Here is a 13,837-nt window from a genome sequence, read left to right as displayed (position 1 = left end):
AGATCAAAGGCAGAGAGAGTACGCTCATTGTAATCATCCGAGTGGTTTAATTGCTAGTATTCTGTTATCCAAGAGAGGAAAAACTAGCGTAGAAGGATTAAAAAAAATTCAATAATAATATCACTATAAAATGAAGAGGGAGCTGAATTTATCATGAGAACTTTCTATCGTAATAATCACATGTCAGGAAATTTACAAGAGCCCGAATATATTTATATTTTACACAATCTACATACAAATAAATAAAAAGGGCATTCTCATCAGAGTGTGATCTAAAAATTTTGCCCCCAAACCATCATATGAATATTTCTTAGTTACAAATGGTCGTTTCTCAGCTAGACACTTTATCGACATAGGCACAATAATTCTGAATGTTGTAGTTGCAGCTAAAAAGAAGACAAAAAGGTCACACAAACTAAGCATACCTTACTTCCAAGAAACCGAGTTCTGCTTCCGGATTTTCATCAAAACCAAGATCAAAACTACTCTGATCACGAGATTTAAGAGTCAGTTTTTTTTTTCGTCGCCATCGAGTCCCCGAAGAAACGAGGAATTCATTATACACCTCTCTCGTCCTCCTCCCGTGTGGAAGATTCTGAGCAATCCTCAAAGACATCGTTAGGGTTGTGTTAGTTCCTTCATATCCAATCGATCTCTTATAGTCTCCCGGTAAACTCGAGCTTTTCATCTCAAGAATTGGCCGGAAAAGAAGGTTGCTCAAAACTTCTCGGAGTAGCCACACACAGAAGAGAGGACGATTTTTTTTTTTTTTTTCCATTTTAAATCATCTGCAACACTTTTATGCAGCCGGTTGAGTTCGCGGCCACGACCATTTCCGATTTTTCCCTCCAACATACGCTAGAAACAAACTGGCCGTTGTCGTCTTCGGTCTCCTTCCCAGAAATCGAATCGATTAAGCCAAATTTGTGGGAAGTGATCGGCATGGGTAGGGACCTATAGTAAGCATAAACCTGGAACGAAGAAAAGAAGAAAAAAACAATAATAAAAAAGAAAGTTTCGGTATTGTATTGGTAATAATAACCGAGTAACAAAACCAAGGTGTAACAGAACTGAAAGTACCTCATTAGATTCTGAACCACACGCTATATAGCCATCAGCAACCGATAACCCCACAAAATTCTGAGTGTTGCACCCAAAGAAACAAAGCAACCAACTGTGAGAAACAGTTACATATAATATATATTTTTTTTTTCAGGGTTTTTCTTAAATCACCTTTTCGTTAGTATGCCCTTTAAGTGTTGAGGTGCAAGCATTGGCGGAACCTGTAGGAGTGCTTTTATTAAGATCCCAGAGCTTCAAGGTGTTATCTGTCGAGGCTGAAACAATGGTCTCGGAGTCCAAAAATTTCACGTAGCTCACAGCTTTTTCGTGGCCAGAGAGTACACACCAGGGTGTTCTGGCGTATCGAAGATCGTAGCAATAGGTTCTGTAGTCTGCAGAGCCAAAGGCTAGCAAATACGTCGAGTGGGAAGAGAATTGAACGCAGCAGACATTTGCGACGTTCCTGATTGTCCCTAAACTTTTGTTCTGCAAGGAGATAAAAAAAGAGTATTTTATAAAGCTCTTCTTGACTGAACTTCGTAAAATTCATAATAATACTGTGTTTTAATCATCACACTGGGTGAGCTTGACGTAAGAAATCCATTTACAGTTCACCTGGTTTCTGAGAGAGAGAGAGAGGAATCAAAATACCTCATTTATATTCCACAATTTCACGGTACAGTCATCACTTCCACTGGCTAATTTTGTCGGATAAACTTTGGAGAAGTCAACAGACCAAGCTCTCTTTTCATGCTCATTGTATTGAGTAAAAGCTTGACCAGTAGACGCATCCCACAACTGAAAATTTACAAAGAACTCGGCGGAGTTAAGATACAATACAAACCTCTACAAACAAGCTGATCAATGATATGTAATATGTATACACTGTTAGAAACGTAAACTAAGCAGAAGAAAACAAAATTGCTCGATAATTAATTAACCAACAAGATACAGACCTTGATTGAACCATCGTAATCGCTGGAAGCCAAATAGTTCTTGATGTAGCCGTTCCAGCAAACACCGCTGAGTTTCGATTTGTTTGGCATCTCAATAGCTGGGTAGTGAATGTCCACGGAATCGTTAAGGAGAGAATTAAAGTCGTATATCTTAATCTTCTTTGACACTCCAGCAGCTGCGAAGTAGTCCTCGTCTCTGTCAAAACTCAATGAGCATATCACGTTTGAGGAGGTATTGAACTCCCCATTTCTTAGAACTCCACGGACTTCAAATCTACTGTGACGAGCATACTTGCACAAACCATCAAAGAAAGCTCCCAGACGGTCTTTTGGAACTTGTCTCTCTTCATCCTTGTTCGCTAAATGGAGATTCTCACGAGCCCTCAACAGATCATTATCCTGGCGTATTGTTGCATCGTTCATAGGGGTCTGGAGGTTGGTTCTCATGGAGAAGTAAGCGTTTTCGAACTTATCGAAATTCTTTGTGAGCTTCGGTTCGTTTGTGCTGGAAACAATGGGTAACTGAGAAAGTACGTCGTTTGAAAACTCTCCACGAAAAGATTTACTTTTGGAACTTATAAGGTTTCTTTTTTCGATCTCTTTAATGTCTGCTTCCAAGCATTGTATGGCATCTACTAACTTTGAAGCATCTTTTTGCTTGTGTTCTTTTAGTGACCCTAGGAAATGCATTAGCAAATCCGACTCAATATCTTCCTCGTCAATAGATGCAACAAAATCTTCCGTACATTCCTCTGACAATCCATTTACTACATCAGATTGCATAATTTCCCTGTCAAAAAGAACAAATAGTTAACACTGAACATCACAAGTGTATCAAGAAGATTGACATAGTACATCAAACACCAATAATATGAAATGAATGAGAAAGACAACCCTTAGCAAACCCTTTCTATACTGCAAGAAAAAGCTATCAATTTCTGCATGCATTGCAAACTAGACACTACAAGCTTTGAGCCATAAAGCTCATTCACCGATTCCCATGAAGTCAGTTTTTCAGTACTTTTTGCTACGAGTCCTAGATGTAATTGACAGTGAGTTACACATTCCCCAATTAGACATATATCATTACAAAAACTTTGATGAGAGATTCCGATTTTCTGTAGATAAGTCAAATTACCTTGTAGTTGGGCGTGATGATGGTTCAGGGTGTAGTAGCCAAAGACAGAATCCAGCTTCCTTTGGATTTTCTGACAGAAAGTTTGGCGGAAGAATTCTATGACGCAAATCTGACATTGCAGTGACCAGTGCACTGTCTGAATCAAAATGAGCAAGTAACTGAAAGAAACAACCCAAGTTAATACATCATGAATATTAGTCAAATCCAAATTTAGTTCTGCCAAATTCTCACAATAAAATCGTGAAGATGTTTAGTTTGGACTAAAGGAACATCATGGAACAGAAATTAAATGCAAGCAACTTCAAACTGTTAAAAGGAAAAGACATCATGTCACTTAAACTAGAAACAGAAATCTTCGAGCTGGAACATATATTTTCGTAGCTGCTTCAACATACTCTCGTCCACACATAAATGCCTTGTACAAAATGGTAATAGCACCTATAAAACTGTGCTTTCTAGCCTGTACAGAAGTGTTGGAAACGCCTAATAAATATGGCGACATGGAAGGACTTATACGTGCAAGACAATGCCAAGTAAATAATAAAAAAAAAAAGACTCTAAAATACATCATCTCATAGCATACTGATGGAAATAAGTATGTGCCCGTGTGCACATGCAAGTTCACACGCATATGGCCATATAAGATATGTTCTCTGAATATAATTAACAATATTGTTCTCACCTCAAAGAGAAAAACACCGAGACAGTAAATATTAGAGAAAAGTGTGCAGCTTCCTCCCTTGGGTTCCTCGGGACTGGTATACCACTTTTCTTCCAGCCGTTCGTGGGCAGATAACATGCGCTCTCTCGTAATACCAAACTTGCTTTCAGTCCCGTGCTGCGAAACCAAATTCGCTTCATCTAATGTATTGACTGTATTCTGTTGACTAGTAGCGGTGCCATGGCCAGCATTGGCAACCTCCTGTTTGAATCTTGACTGTCCTGCCAACTGTAGCCACTGCCTACGAGCTCCTGTGTTCTCGATGGGTCTCGGTTTCTTTGCAGATAAACCAGTCAAGGGAGAATTTCTCTGCTCTACTGGCCTTTTCCTCACAAGACTCTCTGGCTGAGGAAAATCTCGGTTCATCATAGTCTGTAATATTTCATTTTTGTCGGGTGATCCAAGGTACCTGACCCTATTCGAAGGTAATAACTGGAAATAAGACGGTCTTAACCTATGCAAGACAACTCCTTGAGAGTGAGAGTAGTCCACGAGTTCCACAATCTGTCTGAAAATACGCAAGCGCACCATTTTGTTCGCCCGAGAATTCCCATCTTTCAGCCATTCTCGCAAATTGACTCCATCACACCCATTTCCCCCGCTTGTGCTAGTACGGCCCACCCCATCGGAGCAAGGGTTAACCATATTAATATCCATCCCCGGCGACGTGTCAGGTTGAGCCGGGTTTTTACCGGCAAGCTTTGAATCATTCGGCTCTCTAAGTTCAATAGGATAGGCAACTAGGGGTGGGCCTTTGAATACAATTCCCTTGCCTTTCAACGTGTTTTTGACAAAAAACTCTGAAAATCCTGATTTGGATAACATCTTTGTCCGGACGGAACCTGAAGCATTACTCGAAACCCCTTTACCATCTGAATTAATCAATTGTTGAGCAACTTCGCTAGGATTCTCATCGACCGCCTTTTGAGTAAAAAATTCGGGGAAGGAAGAGTAACCCGCATCCTCTAACCCGCGAGTCGTCCTCTGACCATTGTCTCTAAGCTCCATATTCCCACGCGAACTCCCACCGCCCAACTGGTACAGATGTTGCCACTGGCTCTGTCTCCCTTCCATTCTGCTCGAGCCATTCGACGTCCCGACGACAGCTAAGCCTGAGCCGTCGAGATTTCTCACAGCCAACTCCTCCACCACGGCGGCACCGGCATCGTTCATCGAGCGAGGGATGTTGTACGGGTGCTCTAATGGATTTACATTGTGAATACCCTGCACGGTTTTACCGTCAAACATCTCGTGGAACTCGTTACGCGAGCTTGTTGAGTAATCGCCCTCGAACGGTAATCGCATCTCCTGCGATTCCAACACTTTCAGGGTCTCGGGTCTTAGATAATACTCGCTGTCCTTGCCTTGGAGGTGTCCACCACCATCACCTGCGTCCAGCGGTAACACATCTTCCCCGACTCCATCGTCCATTGCTAGAAAATCAACCACATTCACTCAGAAAAAAGCTCGAGCGACAGACAAAACTATACTCATCCACAGCAAACAGAAACCTGTCAGAATTGGACCAGAATTAGATCACCCAGTGGTAGGGAAAGCGGTGTTGAATAGGAATAAGCAATATTCATGTTTACCCGAACATCCAAGTCTATGATCGCGTGCTATTCCTAATTTGAACATCAGTTTGTTGTAACTTTTAGAACTTAATGGATGAACTGAAGCTAAGCAACTGTTTATAGTGCCATTTCCAAGTCAAAATAATGGATAAGGTGAAGCTAAACAGCTAAACGAGCCCAACTTCAATTTACATGACCGATAATTGCAAGCGTAATCTACAAAGGTCAAAATCTCTATCTGGTCGCCAAAATGGAAAATCATTCGCATAAGCTCTATTATTTGTTTCTGCGTGCTAAAGAATTATCGGACTCTCAGAGTCGCGAATCATCACCACCGCCATTACTTCCTCAACTTTCTCGGCATCGGAACAGGAAAAAGAATCTGAAACTCAAGAAGAGAGTTATGCGCATACCTTGGCGAATTCCGTAGCTCAGGGCAACGAGACTCTGTGGAATCGGAAATCGCGAACAGAGAAACCGAGTTTCGGGCAAAAACCCTAGAAAACCGAAACCCAAACGGAACGACGACGACCAGGAAAAGAAGAAGAAGAAGAAGATATGAGGAAAACAATAAAATAGAAAATATCTTTTATGCATAACCTCACATTCCTTAAAAAAAAATCCCAGATGATTTCTTTGGCTTTTATTTTTTTTTTAGCTCAACTAAAACTTTCCTAAATTGTTAAAGTGGGGATATTTTTTTTTTGAGGGAAAAATTGTTATAGTGGGATTATCTAGATGGGAATGGTTTTTTTTTATTTATTTATTTTTAATTATTAGCTCTACAAACTGGTTTTTTATATATGTATATATTATAGGGAAAATATCAAGACTATCCATTGTGTTTAATTGAAATGCGAGATTTATCCCCTCTATTTCTAGAAATATCAGACATATCTCTCCAGTTTAATATAAATGACAAATACATCCCCTAAAAAAATGTTATATTACAAATATCACCATTTTCGTTTATTTTTTACAAAAAAATAATTTGAAATCCCCTAAATACCCTTAATGAAATAATTCTTTATCTTCTATTCTATATACAAAAAAAATTAAATTAAAAAAATTTCTTTATAAAAAGTTAAGGTTTTTTTTTATAAAGAGAGATTTTGATTTTAAAAAAAAAATAGTAAATAAATATTTATTCTATTAAGAGTATTTTGAGGAGTTCAAATTATTTTTTGTAAAAAATAAACGAAAAGGGTGATATTTGTAATATAACATTTTTTAAGGGATGTATATGTCATTTATATTAAACTGAAGGGATATGTCTGATATTTCTAGAAATAGAGAAGATAAATCTCGCATTTCGATTAAACACGAGTGGTACTCTAGATATTTTTCCTATATTATATATTATATAGTGTTTTGTTGTCTAAAATCTACACCATCATTCGACCATTTTTTTTTACCATTTAAAAAAAAATCAAATACTTTTTGTAATACTTTTTAAAATTTTAATTATCATTATTATATGATCTGATAAATTTTGGGCCATGCCTTTCTTTAGTCCCTCACTATTTGTCGGAATATTTTCACAATCTGAAAAAAAAAAAAAAAAAAAAGGTGACAAGTTCATGAGGTGACCTCGCTCGCATCACGTGGACCTACATTGGCACTGGCCGAACCCGCGGTTCCCAGCGTGACACGTCAGCATATGGCTGAATTGTGATCGGCGGAGGTGGACTGGACACGTGTCAAGCATCCAGTTGGGTTGGCGCTTAACTCCTTAGAAGCTGCTTTGGTCCAATTTGACAACTGAAACGGTGGTAATTGGGCTATTCTTAGCTAACGGCCCATTTTCCCGTAAAAGTGTGTCTTTGCACCGTGTTTCGTAATTTTTTTTTTTTTTAGTATTAACCGCTAAATTTATTATTTTTTAAAAATAATCGTGTATCTATTTTACCCTTAATAACTGTTAACTAAATTTCAATAATAACTGTTGACCAGATTTCAGTAAATGTTAACAAGATTTCAATACACAAATATTTTAAATCAGATTTCAATAACTATTGACTAGATTTCAATAAATGTTAACCATATTTCAATAGTTTTTAACCAGATTTGAGTAACTGTTAATCATATTTCAAGATATCAATATTTCGAACCAGATTATAATAATTTTTAACAAGATTTTAATAACTATTAACAAGATTTTAAAAATTATTAACCAAATTTCAAAAATTGTTGATCAAATTCAATAGTTGTTTACCTGATTTTATTAATTATTAACCATATTTTAATAAATGTTAACCAGATTTGGAACACAATGGTATTTTTATTAGGAGAAAAGAGAAACGATTACTTCCAAAATGTTTTGAAAATATGAGTGAGATATGACAAGTGACACATGCTTTAAACTAATTATGTAATTTTTTCGGTCTCTTAGTGGAACGGGATGGATAACCTCTAATTTTATTTTATTTTCTAAACACAAGTTTTATAAACTAAATAAAAGTTGAAACAAAATAAAACCACAAAAGAGACTGCAGAACAAATAAGACTAAAAAAAATGGCCTGTAACGAGCTTAATGGTTTCAGTAAATTAAATCACCAGCTACACTTCTTACATTAAAAGCATAAAATAAATACTGATTTTATTGAAATAATCCAAAGACCAATAAAATTATCGATAAACCATCGAATGATCCAGAAAGCATCATCGAAAAAGAACAGATTTCATCGAAATTTAAATAAAACTATCGAAAGTACAAAAAAGTATCAAAATTATTAAACAGTTTAGAAAGTTATATAGAAAAACACCAAAATTTCCTAAATCATCGAAAATATCAGGGTTTTTTTTCTTCTTCTTTAATTATATAAAACCATCAGAAGTTTCTTGAAATCATTGAAAAAAAACCAAGAAATCATGCAAAAAAGTTCTAAAAAAATTGAATCGTTAAGTAAACTATCGAATTAACTGAAAAAGCACTCAAATTGCGAAAAAGAAAAAAAAATAATTTGGGATTAGAGTTCCGAAACCTACTTACATTAACATGGTCGAATTTTTTCGAGGCACGTGGCGTCGGCACCTCCTTAACGCCGTAGTCTCTTTGCTTCGTTATTTCGTCAATGGAGAAGCAGCAGGGATGAAGAAGGTGAGGAGAGCAAGAGGAAGAATACAAGAATTCGAGTACAGAAAAAATCGAAAGAGGAAAAGAAGGAGACTTTTGATTGTTTGTGGAAAATAAAATCAATGGAATCGGAGAAAGGGATCAATGGTAAGAGTAGTTGTGTCTTTACAGGCGTCAATGTGTATTGAATTAGTGCAGTGTTTTGAATTAGGGCAGGTAATGATGTATGCTTATTCGAGTTTCTCTTTTAAACATGAGTAAAAATCTCAAGGAGTTAGGACATGATCTGCATAATCTAAAGCTTGTCATTAAGGAATTTTCAATGTGTGTGTCAATGACAATTGGTAAGTTAGTCATACCTTAAATCAGTACATTTTACGGCTCCCACAGATACTCTTTCTCTTAACACCCTAATAAAGACAATAATATCAAGCTTGAACACAAACAGATATATACATATAGAACCTGCCACATATTAAAATGATTAACTAACACACTTGGTAGAGGGTACCCAAAAAAACAAAGGAAGCTCACAAATGCAAAACTTGCCTATGTATACACGTATATAGGGTTTCTGTAGCAGCAACATAGACCATGTACTGTGAATAATACGATAACATCAGACATGACAGTACTATTCCTAACTACAATTGTTAAATACAACATCATAATACACTCACACACTTTATACTTGAAATCGCATTCTTAATTATAATACAAACAACACAGCTCTTACTGGTTACCAATCGATAGCGACGGCGACAATCTCGGCTCGAGATCGTCGTTCGGGTTCGGAGGCTGCTTGCGCTTCCTCTTCTTGTCGTAGCGGACGCCGCGAGCCTTGGACTGAGATTCGCGGACGTTGCGGAGGTAGAGATGAACGGCGGGGTCGCCGAAGGGACTGCCGGAGCCACCGCCGCCGCCGTGCTCCTCGAAGGCGGCTCGGAGGCGGCCCACGAGGGCGTCGAGGCTGCCCCATGCCTGCCGGAGCGGGCACGGGCAGCACTCCGGCGACGAACCCTGCCCAAAGAAAGGGCACGCCTGGGCGTGAACCTACGAAATCGAAAAAACGAAACGAAGATGATTCAGTAGTAATCATATATCAGTCCCGGTTCGATTCACTCTTGGACGCAACAATTTGGGCCACTGGGGTAGTCTCACGGTCGATAATGCTAGGGCTTCGTGGAATTTAGTCGGGTCGAACCCAGATACCACGGTTATTAAAAAAAAAAAGTATAGTAATCATATTAATAACAAAAATTTAGCGATATAAACCACATAAACATAAACGTTTTCATTTTAGCCAACGTTTTGTAAATTTTTTGTAAATAGCCAAAAACTTATGTAAATGTATCGTAAATAGTTATATTTATAAGAAATTTACTATGTTTTTTGTTATTTTGATATCATAAATAGATTTACGTGGCTATTTATGTAAAAATTAACGAAACATTTGACTATTTCAAAATTTCTAATGTTTCATACGGCTAGATAGGCAGTGTACCATATTAATAATGTAGAAAACAGTCTTGGTGTGTATTAGTCAGTAAGCGTGTAAATAGTGTAGTAATCATATGGGCTTAGCAATTTTCGAGTACTTCTTTCTCCTGGTAGCTCTAACTAAAGGTGTATTACGATCCTGTTATTCAGTGTGTACTCTACTATTTACTATTCCAGCGATCATGGCATAATAAAAAGCATCGAATTTTTCCATAAAACGAGAATTAGCACCTTGGTCTTTCCGAACTGGTCGAGGTAGCAGAGAAACTCCACGACGTGGGCCCCGCTGCAGCGGGACGGGTCCAGCGGAGGGCGGTGGTGGTCCCTCAGGTACTTCCCGAACGAGTTCCAGTCCCGCCGCTTCTGGTTCTCGTACCGGGTCCCACCGCTGACGCTGGCGGTGGCGGACGCGCTGTGTCGTTGCGGTGACGACGAGGACGGCGACGATGATGTCATCCCGTCGTTGACGACAGAGGCAGGGTTCGGCGGAGAGCTCTGCTGATCCGAGCACGAGGGACCGAGTTCGTCCATGGCCATGATCAGACTCTCTCTCCCTCTCCTTCTCGTTCCCATGAGACCTGTTGGACTAACCGCACAGGTTTAACTAACTGCTCAAGCAAGCCTATACATGAGAAACAGAATCCAAACATTTCTCGACCTAATCCCTAAAATTCTCGTATCAGGCTATTCACTCACCGGAGTTTCGCAGGCCGAGAGAGTACGGATCGGTCTCCAGCGAAGCGAGTCGCTTCTCGGACTCCTCGAGCTTCCTCCTCAGCTCTGACACCTCCGCCGAAAGGCTCTCCTTCTCCGTCACCTCAACCGCGAAGCGCTCCGTGGCTTTCGCGAGCCTCTCCTCCGCCGCGATCGCCCTCTGGAGATTCGCGGCGGCGGCGCCGGAGGACCGGGACAACCGGTTCTCCTCCTTCAGCCGCGAAATCTCTCGCCTCAGCGCTTCCTCGCGCGCCCCGAGCTCCGCCTCGGCGCGGTCGAAGTCATCCGGCCGGAAGGTCGACCGGAGATTTGAAATGATTTCCGAAATGCTTTGATTAGCGCCGCCGAAAACGGCGGAGTCCGGCGGAATCGTGTCGGTCTCCGTCTTCATGATGGGAATTGGAATCCGAGGAAAGGCGATCGGAATCGTGTCGGTCTCCTTCTTCATACCGGAAACTTTTACCCTTTTATTTATTTATTTATTTTTTTTCACCAAAGGAATTACCCGGGTCCGTTTGGGATTGGGAATGAAGAGTTTCTTCTCTTCTAGTTCTATACCTAACTATAGGCCTATGCCCGGTCCGGTCCAAAACCGGCCAAAAAATCCGACCGGACCGCTCAAAACGGTCCAAAAAAATTCAAACCGGATCGGACCAAAAAACTGTAAAAACATTGATCAGATCGGACCGTTTTGAATCGTTTAGACTGGACCGGACCGTTTTGAACCGTTAAGACCGGACCGTTCTAGATCGTTTTGGACCGTTTTGAACCGTTTTACATAATAAAAAAACATTAATTTTCCAGCTAAACAAAAACATATACTCATGTATAGGAGGGAAATACATGCACAAATGCCTAATTTGGCTAATTGGACATTAATTTTTTTTTATTATTTATAAATAAGCCGGTCCGGTTTAACGGTTTAAAAAAAAACGGAGTGGACCGTTTCTAATGAGTAGATCGGACCGGATTAAAAAACCGTTTTAAATCGGACCGGCGGTCTAAAAATTATCGGTCCGGTCCGGTTTACGGTTTTTTTTTGCGCCCTACCTAACTATCAACAACTAAAACCATCTCCAATAGTGACCCATTTTGCATCTACATTTGGGAGATAGACTTAATTAGTTGTAATTTGATATTTTGAATAAAAATAGTAGCAACTTATATATCTACAATTGTTGTCAATGATAGACTTGTAAATCTACAGTTTATGACAACTATATACTTTGATGTGTACAGTTACTAGTAAAAGTGCCCAAAAATATAATTGCTACTATTTTTATCCAAATTATCAAAATTACTACTAGTTGATGTCATTTCCCTCAATATTTATAGAATCCTTTACAATCATGAGACATTCTCTAAATTTGCATCTTATTTGAATAGTGATGACCAAAACCAGCCCACTCGGAAAGCCTTTTGGCGGGTAGGCCCACATCACTTGGCCCAAATGGAAGGGAGAGACAACCAGGCGGGAAGCAGCTGACGGACGCGTGACTTCACGGGGTGGAAAGAAAGTGTGCGCGCATGGGGAAATGGAGAAAGGCAGAGAGTGATGGTTGGGCCTAGAGCAATGGGTTTCAGCCAAGGTTCGCTCTACCGTTACCGTTATCGTACCGCAACTTCAATTTTGAGGGTAAACCGCTCACCGGAGGGGAAACCGATCGAGGGGTATTCAGACAAAAAAAATGAAATCGGTACCGACGGGAAACCTGTTACCGTAGAGGAAACCGACAAAAAAAATAGGAAACCGAGGGGTATTCAAACAAATATTTTGCAAAACTAACATACTTTTCATAGTTCAAACTTCATAATTCATACAACGAATACATGATATCGATTTATCATTACAAAACATCATATTCATCATCAAATCATCATATTAAACTCAAGAACATCATTAATCATCATAAACATCATATTCATCTCAAGTACACCCACTCAAGAACATCATAATCATCATCTTCATCATCAAATCATCATCTACAACATCAAAAACTCAGATTCGGATTAAAAATCAACATTTTAATTCAGATTAAACTTAAAAATACATAGAAAACCATACAAAACAACCAATAAACTCATATTCATTGCTCAAACCATTGAAATCATGGATTAAAGCAACAAATGGTTAAAAAAAATCCCAAAATTTGAGAAACCCCCGAAACTTACAAACTGAAAACCAAAGAAAGTCGACAAAATAAGCTTGCGACGAACGAAAACCCCCGGAAAGCTCCGACATGTACCGAAAACCCCCGGAAAGCACCGGTAAAAGTGGAACGAAAACGGTAAATGTCGAACCGGTACCGATACTCTCCGGTAAGACGGTTTCCGGCAGATTTCTGGCCGTTTTCCCCGAATAATCAATCCTTGGTTTCAGCTTGGTTTTTGAAAATATTGTGTAACTTTGGATTATTTTAGTAGAAAAACAAAAAGTCAAGTTTTAATTCGGAGTTATTTATAAATCAAGTTTGATTATGGTCATTTGAGTTTATATATTTTATTATTTGACTATTTATATAAGTTATTAAAATACAAAAAAATTACAAAAATAATATTTTTAAAGTTCAATATTTTTAAGACACTGATTGCTATTATTTTTTTAATAGATAGTGTTATTTCAAACTATTAACTGATATTTGAAACTATTTTCTTCATAAATCAAACTATACATATAAAAGGGAAAATATCACATTTATCTCGTGTGTTTTATTGAAATGATATCAACATTTATACTCTGTTTTTTCAAGTCTATTACATTTATCCCCTCAGTTTTTCATTATTTGTAAATATATAGCTTATTTTTTATAAATTTTTAAAAATTTCACCCCATTATTGATATTTTGATTGATTTTTATACTAATTTATCAATTTATTCAAAAAATATTAATTTATCAAAAAGTGACAAAAAATACCCTTAAAAAACATACACTTGTCCTCTAATCAAAAGAGCGCACTACTAATCAATAAGAGTAATATTAGTTAGGGAAAATGATATTTTTGGCCCCTCAACTTTGTCATCAGTAACAAGTTGATCCCTGAACAAAAAAAACTGCAGTTTTACCCCGTCGTCATTGTAATTGTATCATATTTGG

The 13,837-nt window shown here is 38.4% G+C and overlaps 2 protein-coding genes across 2 annotated transcripts; both read right to left on the bottom strand.

Moving 5' to 3' along the window:
• Window positions 1–146: 146 nt before the first annotated feature.
• Window positions 147–6,073, bottom strand: SPA2 (SPA1-related 2). Its single transcript, XM_089607115.1, has 8 exons — window positions 5,865–6,073; window positions 3,839–5,388; window positions 3,157–3,314; window positions 2,019–2,808; window positions 1,714–1,860; window positions 1,234–1,548; window positions 1,081–1,140; window positions 147–971 (listed from the first exon to the last, which is right to left on the bottom strand). The coding sequence occupies exons 2-8, from the start codon at window positions 5,306–5,308 to the stop codon at window positions 780–782; spliced, it is 3,132 nt and encodes a 1,043-aa protein (XP_089463241.1). The 5' UTR covers window positions 5,309–5,388; window positions 5,865–6,073; the 3' UTR covers window positions 147–779.
• Window positions 6,074–8,860: 2,787 nt separating this feature from the next.
• LOC149405376 (uncharacterized) lies at window positions 8,861–11,256 on the bottom strand. Its single transcript, XM_089607114.1, has 3 exons — window positions 10,725–11,256; window positions 10,260–10,606; window positions 8,861–9,581 (listed from the first exon to the last, which is right to left on the bottom strand). The coding sequence occupies exons 1-3, from the start codon at window positions 11,188–11,190 to the stop codon at window positions 9,261–9,263; spliced, it is 1,134 nt and encodes a 377-aa protein (XP_089463240.1). The 5' UTR covers window positions 11,191–11,256; the 3' UTR covers window positions 8,861–9,260.
• Window positions 11,257–13,837: the final 2,581 nt, after the last annotated feature.

This window comes from Urtica dioica, chromosome 2 (assembly GCF_054948205.1).
Source record: "Urtica dioica subsp. dioica isolate 48M chromosome 2, U.dioica_male_clone48M_v1_H2, whole genome shotgun sequence".
Lineage (NCBI taxonomy): Eukaryota > Viridiplantae > Streptophyta > Magnoliopsida > Rosales > Urticaceae > Urtica > Urtica dioica.
This window is presented reverse-complemented; position numbering and strand designations above follow the sequence as displayed.

Bases quoted from the DNA above. Each gene is read 5' to 3' on its own strand.
- LOC149405376 (XM_089607114.1), bottom strand. From the start codon at position 11,190: ATGAAGAAGGAGACCGACACGATTCCGATCGCCTTTCCTCGGATTCCA. The intron at 10,607-10,724 runs GTGAGTGAATAG...TTAGTCCAACAG, and splicing joins TCTCGGCCTGCGAAACTCCG to GTCTCATGGGAACGAGAAGG. The intron at 9,582-10,259 runs GTGCTAATTCTC...TCGATTTCGTAG, and splicing joins ACCAGTTCGGAAAGACCAAG to GTTCACGCCCAGGCGTGCCC.
- SPA2 (XM_089607115.1), bottom strand. From the start codon at position 5,308: ATGGACGATGGAGTCGGGGAAGATGTGTTACCGCTGGACGCAGGTGAT. The intron at 2,809-3,156 runs GTAATTTGACTT...TCTTTTTGACAG, and splicing joins TCATCACGCCCAACTACAAG to GGAAATTATGCAATCTGATG. The intron at 1,549-1,713 runs GTATTTTGATTC...ATCTCCTTGCAG, and splicing joins AATTGTGGAATATAAATGAG to AACAAAAGTTTAGGGACAAT.